Genomic DNA, 19,697 nt, shown 5'->3' with positions numbered 1-19,697 from the left:
TTTGCCACAATTAGAGAACCTTTAGTGAGTTTCCATTTACTTTCACCAAAATAATGTGCAAAGCCCTCATCATCAAGTCTACCTGTAGATATCAAGTTAAGACGAATATCTGGAACATGCCTTACATCTTTGAGTATTAATTTGCTCCCAATACTGGTCTCCAAGCAAATATCTCCAATACCCACAATCTTAGATGTATCATTGTTTCCCATTCTGACATTACCAAAATCACCAGCAGTGTAAGATCTAAAGAAATCACCATGAGAAGTAACATGAAATGAAGCACCAGAGTCAATTTCCCAATTACTGTCCTGAGCTACAAGGCTAACACAACCTTCATCACAGACAATAGTGATATTACCTTCAGCAGCAACTGTATTGATCTCTTTCTCATTTTTCTTCATTTCATTCTGTTCTCACTTCCAAAACCTACACTCTTTCTACATGTGACCTGGCCTATTACAGTGAAAACATTTGATATCTCTTCTAGACTTGGATCTTCCTCTATAACCATATGGATTTCTGCTATAACTTCTTCCACGTCTTTCTTGTTTTTCAGTAACAAATGCACCAGAAGAAGATTCACCCTGTTCTTTCCTTCTTGCATCTTCATTTAGCAAACTGTCTTTAACCATATCTATGGTTAGAGTCCCCTCTGGCGTGGAGTTACAAATAGTCACCACATACGTTTCCCAACTTTCTGGTAAATAGCTGAGAAGTAATAATCCCTGCATCTCATCATCTATATTCATTTTCATAGCAACCAACTTGTTTGCAAGACTCTAAAATAGGCTTATGTGCTCAATAATGTTACCACCACCTTTATACTTCAAGTTTACAAGCCTTCTAAGGAGAGAAATTCTATTTCCCACTGTCTTTTTCGCAAAGAGATTTTCTAACCTTTGCCAAACAACATCAGCTCTGATTTCATCTGAAATATGCTCATGCAAGTTTATATCCATCCATCTTCTAATATAGGCAATAGCTTTTCTATGTTGAACTTCCCATTCTTCATCGTCCATAATAGAAGGTTTATCTTTAACCTTGATAGGCTTATACAAATCTTTGCAATAGAGCAAATCTTCCATCAGACGCCTCCAAGTGGAATAATTTGATGAGTTCAATTTAATCATACCATCTGACTACTCCATTTCAATCACACAAGAAAACTAGCACCAAACAACCTGATGCTCTGATACCACTTGTTGGGAAGAAACCTGTTAATGCGGAATAATTCTTTTCCCTCTTTGTGTATCAAAATAGGTTCCTCATCAAAATACCAATTTGATATCAAAATGCTAATATCAATTAGCACAGCATAAACAATAGAGCAATAAATCAATCACACAGTGAGACCAAATCTTTTTAACGTGGAAAACCCAATGTGGGAAAAACCACGGGACCGTAGTCCACCTCAAACTTCCACTATCAATAATACTGATAACAGGTTTACAGTAAGTCTTCTCTAGAATAACTAGAGGATCAGAATAACATCAAGATCATAGATCTTGGCTCAAGAATAGTATATCTTCATCATATAGGATGGATCTCCTCAAAAGAGAATTCTAGGTCTCACAAAGTGGATATCGCAGGAAAGTACCTTAGAGAGGGTAAACTGTAGATCAACACCGTTAGGATTGTAGAGTTTGCTGCAAGGATTCTCCACATAAAATTTGGGCCGAAACTGACAACGTTTGGCCACAGATCGTCAAGCAGAAAACTCAGAAACCTAATCTTTCTTTCTCTATTTCTCTCTCCTCTTTCCTTTGCACGCCGCAGGCACACTGCCCAATTTTGCCCTTTCTCTCTTAATTACTGATTTAGGCTCGATAGGCCCAATGTCCAAGCCCACATATGGACTGGACCCAACATGGGATGCCAACTGATATCTCCTTGGTTCATCACACTTGCATGATGTTATTTCCACATGTCAAATTAATATTTTATTTTATTATGAATTGAAAGAACCATATCTTTCATCTCAATATCATAATTTTTTTTAAGTAATTACCCCAAGTTCATAATATTATTTTTCATATCAGGAACATAATAAATATCTGAAATGCATAATTCTTTGAGATAGATCACCAAATATAATATTGCTAGAATAACTTGTAAACATTTTTAGAAAATAGTTCTTTAATGTAACAAATATGATTTAAAGCTCTTATTTCTAGATACCATGTTATAAACTGATCTTTTTTCAAATTATCATAAGTCATTAGCAAAACTTGATTTTCGTTCTTTTCTTCTTTTTCAACAAAATTTGTCTTATCACTTTGATTGTTAAGAATATAATAATATTCAGAGGAGTAATATTCATACCTTTTATAAATATAAAATTATATTTTAGACCTTTTAGAATTTCTATCACATCCATGACCTCGATCATATTCTCGACCATAACCTCAAACTCTTTGGTTAGACTTTTCTTTATCACCTTTATTATTTTGAGATTCTTGATTAGTCTAATTTCTACCACCTCTTTTTCTTTGTCTACAACCTCTTCTCCCTTAAGATCTTGATTCATCTTTGCTCATAAGAATAAGCTTGGTTTATAGTGCTTGCTCCATAGATTTTTCTTCTCCTCTTTTTGTAAGCCTTTGTTTATAAACTTAAAAAGAACTCATTAGTTATTCAAGATATTTGTTTCAAATCTTCAAACTCTTTAATTGCTATAGCAATAACATCAAACTTTGGATCTAGAGATCTTAGTAAATTTTTTTATTACTACTTGATCATTGATTTGTTCACAATTTCATCTCATTTTATGAATAATAAAAATAACTTTTAAGAAGTAATCAGAAATGGATTCAAAAGTACCTTATTATAATTTTTCAAACTTAGCTCGTAAAACTTATAGATGAGGCTTTTTTACCTTATCTACACCATCGAATGTTTTTTGAAACATTTTCTAAGCCTCTTTTAAAGTCTTTATTAGAGCGATGATCTCAAACATTGTATTATCAAGTCTTTGGTAGTCTATGAATAAAGTGTTTTTCACCTTTTTCATTCTATTTTTGAGTTGTTTTTTTGCTTTTGTATTTATTGCTCTTTATACTACACTTGGTTCCATAAATTCATCTTCTACAAACTCTCATACATCTTGAGAGCCTAGAAAAACCTTCACTTAGATGCACTATGTATTATAATTTTCTTTTATCAATCTAGGGATTTAGAGTTGAATAAAACTTGAGGAAGAGGTCATAGCTTAACTTGAGCTCTAATACAAAATATTGAAATATAAGGAGAAGAGATAGGGCTTTCACACAAATGAAAAGTAGGACAAGACAAAATATTTTATGTTTCACTCAAACTCTTCTACAACTTTAAAAACTATATATTTCATTATCCCAAAATATATTATATTAATTACATTTAATTCCTAAAGATATATTATATAAATTATATTTAGTATGAAACAAATTTTTTGAAGAATCAATAATCAATTTGATTTATCATTATATAGACATTTAATGTGTTTCTTCTTTTGATACAATGAACCTTTTTCTTGATACAATGAACCTTTTTATGATAGTTTAATAAATTTAAGTCCAATAAAAATAAAATAAATAAGATTTACTATCAACTTTAGAAGACAAATATTAATTAGAATAATTATTATCGGATGCCAATTGATATCTCCTCGGATCGCCAACTTTGCATGACATCATTTCCATATGTCAGATTAATGTTTTATTTTTATCATGACATAAAAGAGCCATATCTTTCATCTCAATATAATAACCTTTTTTAAATAATTACCTCAAGTTTAGAATATTATTTTTTATATCAGGAACATAATAAATATCTAAAATGCATAATTCTTTGAGATAGATCACTAAATGTAATGTTGCTAGAATAACTTGTATACATTTAAAAAAATAATTTTTTGATGCCATATATATAATTTAAAGCTCTTGTATCTAGATACCATGTCATAAACTTGATTTTTATTCTTTTTTTTTCTTTTTCAATAAAATTTGCCTTATCACTTCGATTGTTAGGATTATAATAACATTCAAAGGAGTAATACTATACCTTTTACAAATATTGAATATAAGACCTTTTAGAATTTCTATCATGTCTACGACCTTGGCCACGTCTCTAACCATAACCTCGGCCTCTTTAGCTAGAATTTTCTCTATCACTTTTATTGTTTTGAGATTCTTAATTGATCTAATTTTTGCCACATCTTTCTCTTTGTCCACGACCTCTTCCATTTTAAGATCTTAATTCATCTTTGTTCTCAAGGATAAGAATAAACTTGGTTCATAGTGCTATTTTTCTTCTCCTCTTTCTGTAAGCCTTTGTTTATAAACTTGAAGAGAACTCATTAGTTATTTTAGACATTTGTTCCAAAAATTCAGACTCTTCAATTGCTATAGCAATAACATTAAACTTTGGATATAGAGATCTTAGTAAATTTTTTTATTAGTCTTTGATCATTGATTTGTTCACCATTTTATCTTATTTGATGAATAATAGAAATAACTTTTAAGAAATAATGATTCAAAAGTACCTTATTGTAATTTTTCAAACTTAGTTGATAAAACTTATAGATGAAGCTTTTTTCCCTTATTTACACCGTCGAATGCTTTTTGAAGCATTTCCCAGGCCTCTTTTGAAGTCTTTGTTATAGTGATGATCTCAAACATTGTATTATCAAGTCTTTGGTAGTCTATGAATAAAGTGTTTTTCTCCTTCTTCTTTCTACCTTTGAGTTGTATTTTTGCATTTGCATTAATTGCTCGTTATACTGCACTTGGTTCAATAAATTCATCTTCTATAAACTCTCATACATCTTGGAAGCCTAGAAGAACCTTCACTTAGATGCACCATGTATTATAATTTTTTTTATCAATATAGGAATTTAGAGTTTAATGATACATGAGGAAGAGGTCATAGCTTAACTTGAGCTCTAATACAAAATGTTCAAATATAAGGAGAAGAGATACGACTTTCACACAAAGGAAAAGTAAGAGAAGATAAAATATTTTATATTTCACTCAAAACCTTCTATAACTTTAAAAACTATACATTTCATTATCCCAAAGATAAATTATATTAATTGTATTTAGTTCTTAATATACATTATATAAATTATATTTAGTGTGAATCAGACTATTTAAAAAATTAATAATCAATTTAATTTATCATTATGTAGACATTTAATGTGTTTCTTCTTTTGATATAATGAACATTTTTCTTAATACAATGAACCTTTTTATAATAGCTTAATAAATTTAAGTCCAACAAAAATAAAATAAATAAGATTTGCTATCAACTTTAGAAGATAAAAATTTATCAGAATAATTATTTTCAGATGCTAATTGATATCTCCTCGGATTGCCACCTTTGCATGACATCATTTCTACATGTCATATTAATGTTTTATTTTTTATCATGAATTGAAATAGCCATATCTTTCATCTCAATATCATAATTTTTTTTATATAATTACCGTAAGTTCAGAATATTATTTTTTATATCAAGAACATAATAAATATGTAAAATATATAATTCTTTGAGATAGATCACTAAATGTAATGTTGCTAGACTAACTTGTATATATTTCAAAAAATAGTTCTTTGATGCCATATATATGATTTAAAGCTCTTGTATCTAGATACCATGTCAAAAATTTGATTTTTGTTCCTTTTTTTTCAACAACATTTATCTTATCACTTCGATTGTTAGGATTATAATAACATTCAAAGGAGTAATATCTATACCTTTCACAAATATAGTATTGTATTTTAGACCTTTTAGAATTTCTATCACGTCCACGATCTTGTCCATATTCTCGACCATAACCTCAGCCTCTTTGGCTAAAATTTTTTTTATCATCTTTATTATTTTGAGATTCTTAATTAGTCTAATTTCTATCACCTCTTTTTCTTTATCTATGATCTCTTCCCTTTTAAGATCTTGATTCATCTTTGTTCTCAAGAATAAGCTTGGTTTACAGTGCTTGCTCTATAGATTTTTCTTCTCCTCTTTTTGTAAGCCTCTGTTTATAAACTTGAAGAGAACTCATTAGTTATTCTAGACATTTGTTTCGAATCTTCAGACTCTTCAATTGTTATAGTAATAACATCAAACTTTGGATCTAAATATCTTAATAATTTTTTTATTACTCCTTGATCATTGATTTGTTCACCATTTCATCTCGTTTGATGAATAATAGAAATAACTTTTAAGAAGTAATCATAAATAGATTCAAAAGTATCTTATTGTAATTTTTCAAACTCAGCTCGTAAAACTTATAGATGAAGCTTTTTGACCTTATCTACACCATCGAATGCTTTTTGAAGCATTTCCCAAGCCTCTTTTAAAGTCTTTGTTAGAGCAATAATCTCAAACATTATATTATCAAGTTTTTGGTAGTATGTGAATAAAGTATTTTTCTCCTTCTTCCTTCTATCTTTGAGGTTTTTTTTTGCTTTTGCATTTATTGCTCTTTATACTGCAATTGGTTCAATAAATCCATCTTCTACAAACTCTCATAAATCTTGAGAGCTTAGAAGAACCTTCACTTAGATGCACTATGTATTATAATTTTTTTTTTATCAATCTAGATATTTAGAGTTTAATGATACTTGAGGAAGAGGTCATAGCTTAATCTAAGCTCTAATACAAAATGTTGAAAGAAAGGGAGATATGACAAAATATTTTATGCTTCACTCAAAATCTTCTATAACTTTAAAAACTATATATTTCATTCTCCCAAAGATATATTATATTAATTACATTTAGTTCATAAAGATACATTATATAAATTATATTTAGTATGAATCGGACTCTTTCAAGAATCAATAGTCTATTTGATTTATCATTATGTAGACATTTATTGTGTTTCTTTTTTTGATACAATGAACCTTTTTCTTGATACAATGAATCTTTTTATGATAGCTTAATAAATTTAAATCTAATAAAAATAAAATAAATAAGATTTACTATCATCATTAGAAGATAAAAATTATCAAAATAATTATTATCGGATGCTAATTGATATCTCCTCGGATCGCCACCTTTGCATGATGTCATTTCCACATGTCAGATTAATGTTTTATTTTTATCATGAATTGAAAAAATCATATCTTTCATCTCAATATCTTAACTTTTTTTAAATAATTACCCTAAGTTCATAATATTATTTTTTATATCAGGAACATAATAAATATCTAAAATGCATAATTCTTTGAGATAGATCACTGAATGTAATGTTGCTAGAATAACTTGTATACATTTCAAAAAATAGTTCTTTGATACCATATATATAATTTAAAGCTCTTATATCTATATACCATGTCATAAACTTGATTTTGTTCCTTTTTTTTTCAACAAAAATTGTCTTATCACTTTAATTGTTAGGATTATAATAACATTCAAAAGAGTAATATCTATACCTTTCACAATATAGTATTATATTTAAGACATTTTTGAATTTCTTTCATGTCCATGACCTTAGCCACGTCCCTGACCATAACCTCGGCCTCTTTGGCTAGAATTTTCTTTATCACTTTTATTGTTTTGATATTCTAAATTGGTCTAATTTTTGCCACCACTTCCTCTTTGTCCACGACATCTTCCCTTTTAAGATTTTGATTCATTTTTGTTCTCAAGAATAAGCTTGGTTCATAGTGTTTGCTCTATGGATTTTTCTTCTCCATTTTTTGTAAGACTTTGTTTATAAACTTAAAGAGAACTCATTAGTTATTCCAGACATTTGTTCCAAATCTTCAGACTCTTCAATCGTTATACCAATAACCTTAAACTTTGGATCTAGAGATCTTAGTAAATTTTTTTATTACTCCTTGATCGTTGATTTGTTCATCATTTCATCTCATTTGATGAATAATATAAATATGTTTTAAGAAGTAATCAGAAATAAATTCAAAAGTACCTTATTGTAATTTTTTAAACTTAGATCAAAAACTTATAAATGAAGCTTTTTTACCTTATTTACATTTGAATGTTTTTTGAAGTATTTCTCAAGCCTCTTTTGAAGTCTGAGCGATGATCTCAAACATTATATTTATTATCAAGTCTTTGGTAGTCTGAGTAAAGTGTTTTTCTTCTTCCTTCTATCTTTGAGTTGTCTTTTTTGCTTTTGTATTTATTGCTCTTTATACCGCACTTGGTTCAATAAATCCATCTTATATAAACTCATACATCTTAGGAGCCTAGAAGAACCTTCACTTGGATGCACCATATATTATAATTTTTTTTTTATCAACATAGGGATTTATAGTTTAATGATACTAGAGGAAGAGGTCATAGCTTAACTTAAGCTCTAATACAAAATATTGAAATATAGGGAGAAGACATAGGGCTTTCACATAAAAGAAAAGTAGGACAAGACAAAATATTTTATTTTTTACTCAAAACCTTCTACAACTTTAAAAACTATATGTTTCGTTATCCCAAAGATAAATTATATTAATTACATTTAGTTCCTAAAGATACATTATATAAATTATATTTAGTATGAATCAGACTCTTTAAAGAATCAATAATTAATTTGATTTATCACTATGTAGACATTTAATATATTTCTTCTTTTGATACAATGAAAACTTTTCTTGATACAATGAACCTTTTTATGATAGCTTAATAAATTTAAGTCCAACAAAAATATAATAAATAAGATTTTCTATCAACTTTAGAAGACAAAAAATTATCAGAATAATTATTATCGGATGCCAAATGATATCTCCTCGGATCGCCACTTTTGCATGACATCATTTCCACATGTTAGATTAATATTTTATTTTTATCATGAATTGAAATAACCATATCTTTCACCTCAATATTATAACCTTTTTTAAATAATTACCCTAAGTTTAGAATATTATTTTTTAAATCAAGAATACAATAAATATCTAAAATGCATAATTTTTTGAGATAGATCACTAAATATAATGTTGCTAGAATAACTTGTGTACATTTCAAAAAATAGTTCTTTGATGCCATATATATGATCTAAAGCTCTTGTATCTAGATACCATGTCATTTTTATTTTTTTTTCTTTTTCAACAAAATTTTTCTTATCACTTCGATTGTTAGGATTATAATAATATTCAAATCAATAATATCTATAACTTTCAGTATTATATTTAAGACTTTTAAGAATTTCTATCATGTCCATGACTTCGGCCACGTCCGTGACCATAACCTCGACCTATTTGGTTAGAATTTTCTCTATCACCTTTATTGTTTTGAGATTCTTAATTGGTTTGATTTTTGCCACATCTTCCTCTTTGTCAACGACCTCTTCCTCTTTAAGATTTTGATTCATCTTTGTTCTTCTTCTTTTCTTTTTCTAAGCCTTTGTTTATAAACTTGAAGGGAACTCATTATTTATTCTAGACATTTGTTCCAAATCTTCAGACTCTTCAATTGCTATAGCAATAACATCAAACTTTGGATCTAGAGATCTTAGTAAATTTTTTTGTTACTCCTTGATCATTGATTTGTTCACCATTTCATCTCATTTGATGAATAATATAAATAACTTTTAAGAAGTAATCAGAAATAAATTTAAAAGTACCTTATTGTAATTCTTCAAACTCAGCTCGTAAAACTTATAGATGAAGCATTTTCCAAGCCTCTTTTGAAGTCTTTGTTAGAGCGATGATCTCAAACATTGTATTATCAATTCTTTGATAGTCTGTGAATAAAGTGTTTTTCTCCTTCTTCATTCTACCATTGAATTATTTTTTTTACTTCTACATTTATTACTCTTTCTACTATGCTTGATTCAATAAATCCATCTTCTATAAACTCTCATACATCTTAAGAACCTGAAAGAACTTTTATTTAGATGCACCATATATTATAATTTTTTTTTTTATCAATCTAGTGATATGGAGTTAAATGATGCTTGGGGAAGAGGTCATAGCTTAACGTAAGCTCTAATAACCAAATGTTGAAATAGATAAAAAGAAGGTAGAGCTTTCAAGTAAATGAAAAGTAGGATAAGATAAAATATTTTATGTTTCATTCAAAACCTTCAATAACTTTAAAAACTATATGTTTGATGATGCTAAAGATACATTATATTAATTATATTTAGTTACCAAAGATATATTATATAAATTATATTTAGTATGAATCAATAATTAATTTGATTTATCATTTTATAGGCTTTTTATGTGTTTTTTAAATATAATGAATCTTTTTCTTGATATAATAAATCTTTTTTATGATACTTTAATAAATTTAATTTTAATAAAAATAAAATAAATAAGATTTGCTATCACTTTAGAAGATAAAAATTAATAATAATTATTATGGGACGCCAACTGATATCTCCTCAAATTGCCACCTCTGTTTGACGTGTTATAGCGTTTAATACACATATAACGGAAGAAACGCTGATGACGTGAATAGTACGCGCTCGCAGTGGCACGTTGCCCCGTGACGACTCCACACGGTAAAGCTTTTCTACCCGTTTCCCTCCATACCGACCAGCAGTTACAACTGATTGAAGAAGAAAGAAGGTAATGCCGGGACCCGTATTATCCCCACCAATCGCATGGTTCACCCGTCGATGCAACGCAGTGGCGGTGCATTGTATTACTTTCTTTTTGCTATCTGTTATCGGGAAATATTAACGTGGACCGGAACATGACCCTCCCGTGTCTCTAGGTGATCCTGTCCGTTGATTCTTTCAATCTAACACAGAGCGAAGGGACAGTAGGCAAAGTAGTCGTCGGCCGTTCTTGGTATCGTAATCGTGAGATGGGTGCTACCCCCCACCCCCCACCCCCGGGCCGGGGACAGGACTCACCTTTTTGATCCCATAAGAGAAAGACCGTCTATCTCATCTGGTTCCGAACGCGATAAGTCAACACAGAGCGACGAGACGATACGAGGAGGAGAGTTTGCGACGGGCGATGGAGGGGAAATATAAGGAGTTGAGGACGGCGGTGGACGCGGTGGCGGCGGTGGACGCCCACGCCCACAACCTGGTTGACGTTGACTCCTCCTTCCCCTTCCTCCGATGCTTCTCCGAGGCCGAAGGCGACGCCCTCTCTCTCGCTCCCCACACCCTCTCCTTCAAGGTATCGATGTTCTGTGCTTTTCTTTTACTCTTTGTTCCGATTGATTTTAGATTTTGCTCCTATTTCTTCCCACTTAAATCCGATAAGGGTCGTTTGATTCGTCAAAAGAATCGAACAGAAAAGCAAGAAGTCAATGGGCCTTCATCTTCCAGGGTATCTTTGTGGAACCGAGCATAATAACCAAGAAATCAAGAATCTCTGGTAGAGATTCTTTGTAGAATCCGACAGAGTAGCCAAGAATCAAGAATCCCCTGTAGAACCGAGAAATCAAAGTCCCTCATCTTCCAGGGATTCTTGGTAGCGACAAAGGGTTTTTAGTCTTCTTGCACGATTCCTTTCTCGTTAGGTCGGGTTCTAGTTTGTGCCGTGATCCGACAACCTGTGTCGTCTAATATGTTTGAGAAGTATCATCTAGACTGGAGTGGCACGCTGCTTCGGTGACGTAATCAGATCACGGCTCCTGCTCAACTGGTTAACTTCCATTATCATACACCCTCGTTCATTACAAGGGTGCCTTGGTTGGTTGGGTTGGTCAAACATGGCTCGGATGAGCAAATCCTTGGTTGGTCCGTCAACAGTTGGTTTTGGAATTGACGACCAAATCCTGCCAACATAACCCACCTCTACTTTTGCATTCTGATTCTATTGAACACTCACGTCAAATTTCTGCGTTAAAGGTATTTTATGCATACCCATCCGAATATATAAAATATAATGAATGCCCCTCTAAAATTGCATATATATATATATATCCCATTATTTCATATACACAAATGTTTAAGTTGGAATATGTATTCGTGTAATTCATCTCCTTGGAGGAAAATGTTGTTCATGAAAGCTTATTAACCATAGAGGGAATCTATGATGTTTGTAACTTTGGAGATTAGTGTGAGGGCATTTACTAAAATTTGCCTTCTCTGGTATAATGACCATGTAACCTTGAATTGATTCTTTAGCAATTCTGAAGTTTTGTTTTGGAAATTTATTTGCTAGCACATCAGAAACCTATATAGATTTTCATCCTCAATATTTGTGCATAATGAATCATATGTTACTCAGATTAGGGATCATAAATGGCTGTCGATAGCTATCATTCCACATCAGATGTCAGATGCTTGCTATGAAGTAGAAAATCATGTATGAATTTAATAGTCTTCTGCAAATATGATGTATATCATTTTTGCAGGATAGACATACAGAAATGCCTAATGGACCTTTTATCATGCATTCATTAATTCAATAGTAATAGACTTATGGCAGCTTCTGAATATAACAAATTTTTTTCATGTCCTACACTGCAGAGGAGTTTGAGAGATATAGCTGCGTTATACAATTGCAGGGCTTCACTGGATGAACTGGAAAGCCACCGAAAATCCTCTGGATTACTTTCTATCACTGCAAAATGCTTTGAAGCTGCCAATGTATCTGCTGTTCTTATTGATGATGGAATTCTGTTTGATAAAATGTGTGACTTGGAGTGGCATAAGTCTTTTGCTCCTGCAGTTGGTAGAATTTTGAGGATTGAGCACTTGGCTGAAACAATTCTTAATGATGTGAGAATTCCTCATCTGTTATTTTCTTCTATCCTGCTGCCCCAAAAATCAGTTGTTCTGTTGTAGTTCATTGTTATGCAGTCTTTTAACTGTTTCATGATTTGCTATTATTTCATAGTTTGTAAATTGTAATCAAGTTTTTTTCTTTTTGTAAACTTAAAGCTATTGTGGTTCTTTTGTTGATTGCCCGGAAAAACCTAAGCTTGGAATTATAAGCATACAGACATGAGCTATTAAAAGACAATTGGACCTTTTGTTGGATAGTAGCAGGATCTGTTTTAGTCAACTTAAAGAGCTCTCAGTATGTGTGAACCTAAACATAAACATTATATTTAATTTCTGCACATTTTATTGGATGTGTCTGGCTAGTACTGAAATGAAGATTTAAAGTGCTTTACCTTGATTAACTTCCAAGGCTTAATGTGACTTGGCAGCTGCAATTATATAAATATTACAATAAGTGCTACGGACTTTATTTTCATGGTCATCACTATATTTGTTAATGTTAATCCTCCTCTATGGTTACTATCATTGCCCTTCTATCTTTATGACCTTATTTTTCGTGCCATGGCTTGATTTAAATCTTTTTAGTATACTGAAAGCGACATTTTGCAGGAGGCTTATGATACATCAAGGTGGACCATGGATTTGTTCATTGAAACTTTTCTAACAAGGATGAAATCATATCCTTTTTTGTAAATGATATCTTTTGTTTTTGCACTCTCTATATTTGTGTGCCTGCACTGTTCTTGTGACAGGATGCTCCTATTTTGGTTTTTTTTCCTAAGCTTGTAAATTACAGTTGCTGATAAAATTGTTGCCATGAAAACCATTGCTGCTTATAGAAGTGGTCTACAAATAGATACAGAGGTCAGCAAAGCAGATGCTGAGAAGGGTCTTCTTGCAGACTTAAATGGTAAATATAGGGAAATAAGTTTTAGATCCATGTCTTTTTGGAATATGTATTGTGAACTTTTTAACTAAAGATAATACTTTGTTTTCACAATTTTTTCAGCTGGTAGACCTGTCCGTATCAAGAATAAGAGCTTCATTGACTTTTTGTTTATATGTAGCTTGGAAGTTGCTACATCATTTGATTTGCCTATGCAAGTCCACACAGGGTAAAAAGCAAACAGAACTTGTCATCTATAAATTTCTAATTTACTGCTAAAGATTTTGTGTTTTATCAATTTTACATAAACTGCATATGCTGATTGCGAGCATGACACAGTGCTATGTTTTATAGATCTATAAATAACTCATGAATATAGTCTCTTAGTGATACTAGATATTGTGCTTGATTTCTAATATCTTTCTTCTTTACCCATTTGAATGTTTCTCATTCTTCTAGTGCCACACAGTGCCATATACTAAGAATAGATATTAGCATTTAAGTGTTGATTCATGTGTTCACCCAATGTGCTCTACAACTAGTCAGACACTTGCTATATTGAAATTTAATAGCCCTTGGAGAAATAAATCAGCTTTTGTTTGAATTTCAGCTTTGGAGACAAGGATCTGGATCTAAGGCAATCCAACCCCCTGCATCTGAGAAAGGTTCTCGAGGATAAGAGATTTTCCAAATCTCGGATTGTTCTGCTGCATGCATCTTATCCATTTTCGAAAGAAGCGTCTTATCTTGCTTCAGTTTATTCCCAGGTTTGACAATTTCCCAGAGTTATAACTTTAAAATTCATTACTTTAGTTTGCAGTTTACTAATACATTTCAGAAATAGATCTATCTTGACTTTGGATTGGCAGTGCCAAAACTTAGTGTCCAAGGGATGATTGCTTCCCTCAAAGAACTCCTCGAACTAGCACCTATTAAAAAGGTATATCATCTTGTTTCTGTGGTTGCTCTTTAGAAAATCAGTAAAGCTTTTTAAATTCCATTCCCTGTGTGTCATGTAAAATTCTTCTTCTATGGTAATGCAGGATCATAGTATTCTGTCAAACCACAGATTTTAAAACATCCATAATCAATTGTGACTTTGCCACAAACTATAAGTTTAGGCTTGGAACTTCAAGTAGTACAATATTGAGTGTTCATTGTTTAACTTTTACTGTCAGATCTTAAAGAGTGCATGACTACAAGATATATAAAATTTCCTTGTTTTGTTTGCTTTTGATGAATTATGTAGTTACTTACCGCATTATGTTTAATTATTTTCGTGTTCACAAATTAATGTAATGCACTTCTGTAATGGTTTGTGCTGAGAAACTTTTATTTTTTATGTAGTATAAACTTCTCACTATCTGCAGCAGTCTCTTCTTCAATGGCATGCTCTTCATTTCTGGAACCATAGTTATAGAAAAGAGAATGATATTTGGTTTTATACTTCAATTGACTCTTGCACCATCTCCCCTTCCCTGGCCTCTATAAGTTGATTGAACTGTGCTGTGTCATATTCATCACTACCTGCATCATGTGGGTTTTTAATCTTTGCCTATTAAGTTCACATGATTGTCAACCTGTGTCATATTCTGGGCTTTATCATGTGGGCAAATTTACCAAGCATGTATGTTATGAACTCTAAACTTTCACATCATTAGTCATTTGCCATGTTATTCTGAGCAATGAATTTGCATGGGTACCGGACTGTCACGAACGGTCATCGTGCACCCACAACAACTTTTTTCTACAAACTGTTCATCACTTTTGCAAACTTATACAGATGCTTGACAGCATGTTTTGCAATGGTTTTATGTATTTTTGCTTATAAAAATATAAGTTCGAACAGGTTGCAGTGCTATAGTGCGACCGCTCGCCGTGTCGACCAAACTTGCCCCAAAATGGCTCTGTTTTCGCATGTCACGGCCTGTTTTCTGCAAACCATTGCTGCACATGAAATGTTAGCCATCTCAGTACCTTGGAACCACCTAAGTGGCACAGGGGGGATGGGGCTTCGGGGTAGTGTCGGGCGTTGAACACTCTTCACAAGTTCGCACATTAACTTGACGGGAACTTGCCTTCGCGCCCAACACCCATGGAGCAGTTGTTTGTGAACTTACAACTATTCGTTCAACATTCTAAAGTCCTTGTTTTTCTCCTTCCTCTTTTTACTCTCATGCACGCAAAGTGCTCGTTGAATTGCTTGTAAAGCTTCCCTTTTCATGAGACGTTGAGACTTGTCCGTCGCTCGTTTTCGAACTAATCAACTTTCTCTTTTATAAGTCTTTCGGGACCTGAGTGAGGTTGCAAATTGGCTGACCCTTTGCGGACGCATATCGCAAGGGCGCGTCATGACTTAGGCAACTTAAACTAAGTCTGTGATTTTGCCGCAAGGGTGCCTCACGGCTTAGGCAATTCTAGTTAAGTCCGTGACATTGTGGTATCAGAGCGGGCAAGCAATTCGAACAAGCAGCGAAGAAACTTCGCAATCTCACCATGGCAAAGCATCATGGTGAATCGAGCAAGACGGGGCAAGTCGGACCCTTGCTCCAAGCGAGAAGTTGGCTATTCTCCATGAGAAAAGGAGGCACAATCTGGAGCGCCAATTTGTCACGAACGATCGTCGCGCACCCGCAACAACTCCGTTCAACGAACCGTTCGTCGCTCACACCCGCATGTACAGCTGCTTGACAGCATGTTTTCTCATGGTTTTGGGTCATTTTGCTTGTAAATATGTAAGTTCGAACAAGCTGCAGCGTTGCAAAGCGATCGCTCACCGAACCGAGCAAAACAGCCCCAAAACAGCCCAAAACGGCTCCGTTTTCGCGTGCCGCGGGAGGTGAGCGGAGTGCTGCCTCCACTCACAAAAATGTCAGCCATCTCAGCACCCAGGAACCCCCCGGGTGGCACATGGCTGGATGGGGCTTCGGTTATATACCGGGCGTTGAACACTCTTTCGCAAGTTCGCACGTGACCTTTACGGGAACTTGGTTTTGCGCCCGGGACCAGGTGAGCGGCTGTTTGTGGGCTTGCAGCTGTTCGTTCATCCTTGAAAGCCTTGTTTTCTCCCTCTCCCTCTTTTCTCTTGTGCACACAAGGTGTTCGACGATTTGCTTGTAAAGCTTCCCTTTTCGCGAGACTTCGGGACTTGTCCGTTGCTCGTTCTTTCGATCTAACTTTCTTTCTCTTTTACAGGTCCTTCGGGACCTGCGAGAGGTTACAAAGTGGCTGATCCTTGCGGAGCAAGATCGCAAGGGCGAAGCGCGACTTAGGCAATACAAGCTAAGTTCGCGTCTTTACCACAAGGGTGACTCGCGACTTAGGCAACGCAAGCTAACTTCGAGTTTTTGGCCGCAAGGGTGCCTCACGCCTTAGGCAATTCCAGCTAAGGTCGTGACATTGTGGTATCAGAGCGGGCAAGCTCTTCGATCGAACAGCGAACAAACTTCGCAACTTCGCCATGGCAAAGCATCGTGGCGAATCAAGCAAGACGGGGCAAGCCGGACCCTTGCCCCAAGCAGCCGTAGGTGGGCTGCATGTGCACACTTGCCCTCATGCTGTTGGAGCCGCTCAAGAGGAGCGCGGCAGCGAACAAGATGAGCGAGACGTTGGCAACTCTCCGCGAGCGGAGGAAGCGCAATCTGGTGCGCTAACTGGGAAAAAGAGTCATAAGGAGAGACTGACGACGGCGGAAACCCGCATAGATGTTCTGGAAGCGAGCATGGAGGAACTCTACCATGGCCAACAAAGACTTGTTGGGGTAGAGAGCTCGCAAGAGGAAGCGGAGTCCAGGATCGACAAGGTCGAGGCCCTAGTCGACCGACTGTCTGATGACACCAAGGACTCCGTGCAGCACTTACAGGATGTTGTGGTGGAACTCACGGCAAAGGTGGCTATGCTCACAAGAATGCTAAATGCGGGAGGAGGCAACACCCGCGTTGCACCGCCACAAAACTTGAGGGCACCTGAGCCCCATGGATACGGAGGGGCTAGAGATGCCAAGGAGCTCGAGAACTTTCTGTTCGACATGGAGCAATACTTCCGAGCTACGAGGCCCGATTCTGAAGATACCAAAGTTTCTATAGCAACAATGTATCTAAACGGAGATGCAAAACTTTGATGGCGAACTCGTTGGGAGGAGATCCAACAAGGTCGGTGTCGAGTCGACACATGGGAAGACTTGAAGCGGGAGTTGAGAACTCAGTTCCTACCGGAGAACACAGAGTTCGTCGCAAGAAGGAAGTTGAGACAACTCCGCCAAAGTACCACCATCCGAGACTATGTGAAGCAGTTTTCTGCACTAATGCTGGACATACAGGACATGTCCGAGAAGGACAAGTTGTTCAGCTTCCTTGATGGTTTGAAACCATGGGCTCAACAGGAGCTGAATCGAAGGAATGTTATCGATGTAGTCGGGGCAATTGCAGCTGCAGAAAGGCTCACCGACTTTGTTTCCTCTGAAGACCCAGCGAGAAGGAAACAATCTTCAGGCAATCGCCCTCCAAAACAGTCTCGAGGGAAGGAGCTCGGGGGCGAACAGAAGAAGAAGAGCTCCCACAAAGGGCCGAACCCGAAAGGCAAGGCCTCAAAACCTAGAGGATGCTTCTTGTGCGGAGGACCGCACATGGTAAGGGAGTGCCAACAAAAACAGGCACTCAATGCATTGACGGCTTCCATCCACCCTCCCCGATCGGACAAGGGTAAAGCTGTTGCCCTTAGCTCAAGCAGTTCAAAATCCAGCAGCGACGATGAGGAGTCGCAAGGACCCCGAATGGGAGCAATGCGTTTGCTGAACGCTATGCGGGGTCAAGTGGGGGAGAACATGAAGACGAAGTCACAAAAAGCAGGAAGTAGCGAACTGATGTTTGTGGACATCAAGCTAAATGGCCAAACGACCCGTGCAATGGTGGATACGGGCGCTACCCACAACTTCATAGCCGATCGCGAAGCACAGCGACTTGGGTTGACCTTGGAGAAGAGCCCAAGCCGAATGAAAGCGGTGAACTCGGAGGCCAGGCGAATCTCCGAATTGGCAAAGGGTGTTCCTATCAAAATCGGGACTTGGAGCGGAAACACCAACATGATGACCGTGCCACTGGACGACTTCCAAGTGATTCTTGGAATGGAGTTTATGCACGCGGCGAAGTTGGTGCCGATGCCGTTCTTGAACTCCCTATGTATGATGGGAGGCGATGACCCCTGCGTGGTTCCCGTCTCTCGGAGAGGAACCAAGGAGCCCCAACATATTTCGGCATTACAATTGAAGAAAGGGGTGCGAAAGGGCGAACTGACGTTCGTGGCTGCTATGAAGCTAGAGCCACTCAACGAAGAGGCCATTCAAGAACCTGCTGTGGTGGCGAACGTCCTGAAGGAGTTCAAAGACGTTATGCCACCCGAGTTGCCGAAGACTCTTCCACCACGCAGAGGCGTGGATCACAGTATCGAGCTAGAGCCAGGAGTGAAGCCTCCAGCGAGACCACCCTACCGCATGCCCCCGCCAGAGTTGGCAGAACTCAGAAAGCAGTTAGGTGAACTGCTAAGCGGTGGTCTCATCCGCAGCTCAAAAGCACCTTTCGGAGCTCCAGTTCTCTTCTAGAAGAAACAAGATGGGAGCCTCCGATTATGCGTCGACTATCGAGCCCTCAACAAAGTAACGGTGAAGAATAAGTATCCCATCCCGCTCATCGCGGACTTGTTCGACCAACTGGGCAAGGTCAAGTATTTCTCAAAACTCGACCTTCGGTCGGGGTATTGGCAGGTGCGCATTGCTGAAGGCGACGAAGCGAAGACTACCTGTGTGACCAGGTATGGAGCGTTTGAGTTCTTGGTGATGCCTTTCGGCTTAACCAACGCTCCGGCCACATTCTGTACTCTCATGAACCAGCTATTCAAGGAGTATTTGGATAAGTTCGTGGTCGTCTACTTAGACGATATCGTCGTCTACAGCCAAACGCTCGAGGAGCACGTCAAGCACCTTCGGACGATTTTCAAGGTTCTCAAGGAGAACACGTTGTTCGTAAAAAGGGAGAAATGCTACTTTGCTCAAACTGAGATCCTATTCTTGGGGCATCGAATCGGTGATGGCTCCATTCAGATGGACAAGTCGAAGGTGCAAGCAGTTGCGGAATGGCGAACTCCAAAGAAGGTGCCAGAGTTGAGATCCTTCCTTGGTTTCGTCAA

At 35.9% G+C, this 19,697-nt stretch overlaps 1 protein-coding gene across 2 annotated transcripts in view; it reads left to right on the top strand.

Annotated features, from left to right (window-relative positions):
- Nucleotides 1-10,716: 10,716 nt before the first annotated feature.
- LOC135587474 (protein fluG-like) overlaps nt 10,717-19,697 on the top strand; it is a 33,576-nt gene continuing 24,595 nt past the window's right edge. The window contains exons 1-7 of one of the 2 annotated variants that reach the window (XR_010475887.1): nt 10,717-11,072; nt 12,374-12,625; nt 13,241-13,309; nt 13,427-13,541; nt 13,641-13,746; nt 14,128-14,284; nt 14,362-14,457. Coding sequence is in view for 1 of the 2 variants with exons in the window: in XM_065078954.1 (XP_064935026.1) it covers nt 10,905-11,072; nt 12,374-12,625; nt 13,241-13,309; nt 13,427-13,541; nt 13,641-13,746; nt 14,128-14,284; nt 14,362-14,457 (963 nt within the window). In the remaining variant the exon portion in view is untranslated. The remainder of the gene's footprint in view (nt 11,073-12,373; nt 12,626-13,240; nt 13,310-13,426; nt 13,542-13,640; nt 13,747-14,127; nt 14,285-14,361; nt 14,458-19,697) is intronic. The other variant, XM_065078954.1, reaches the window with a different exon arrangement.

The sequence above is a fragment of the Musa acuminata genome, chromosome BXJ1-8 (assembly GCF_036884655.1).
Source record: "Musa acuminata AAA Group cultivar baxijiao chromosome BXJ1-8, Cavendish_Baxijiao_AAA, whole genome shotgun sequence".
In the NCBI taxonomy this organism is placed as follows: Eukaryota; Viridiplantae; Streptophyta; class Magnoliopsida; order Zingiberales; family Musaceae; genus Musa; species Musa acuminata.
Note: the sequence above shows the minus strand (reverse complement) of the source record. Positions and strands in the feature narration are given on the sequence as shown.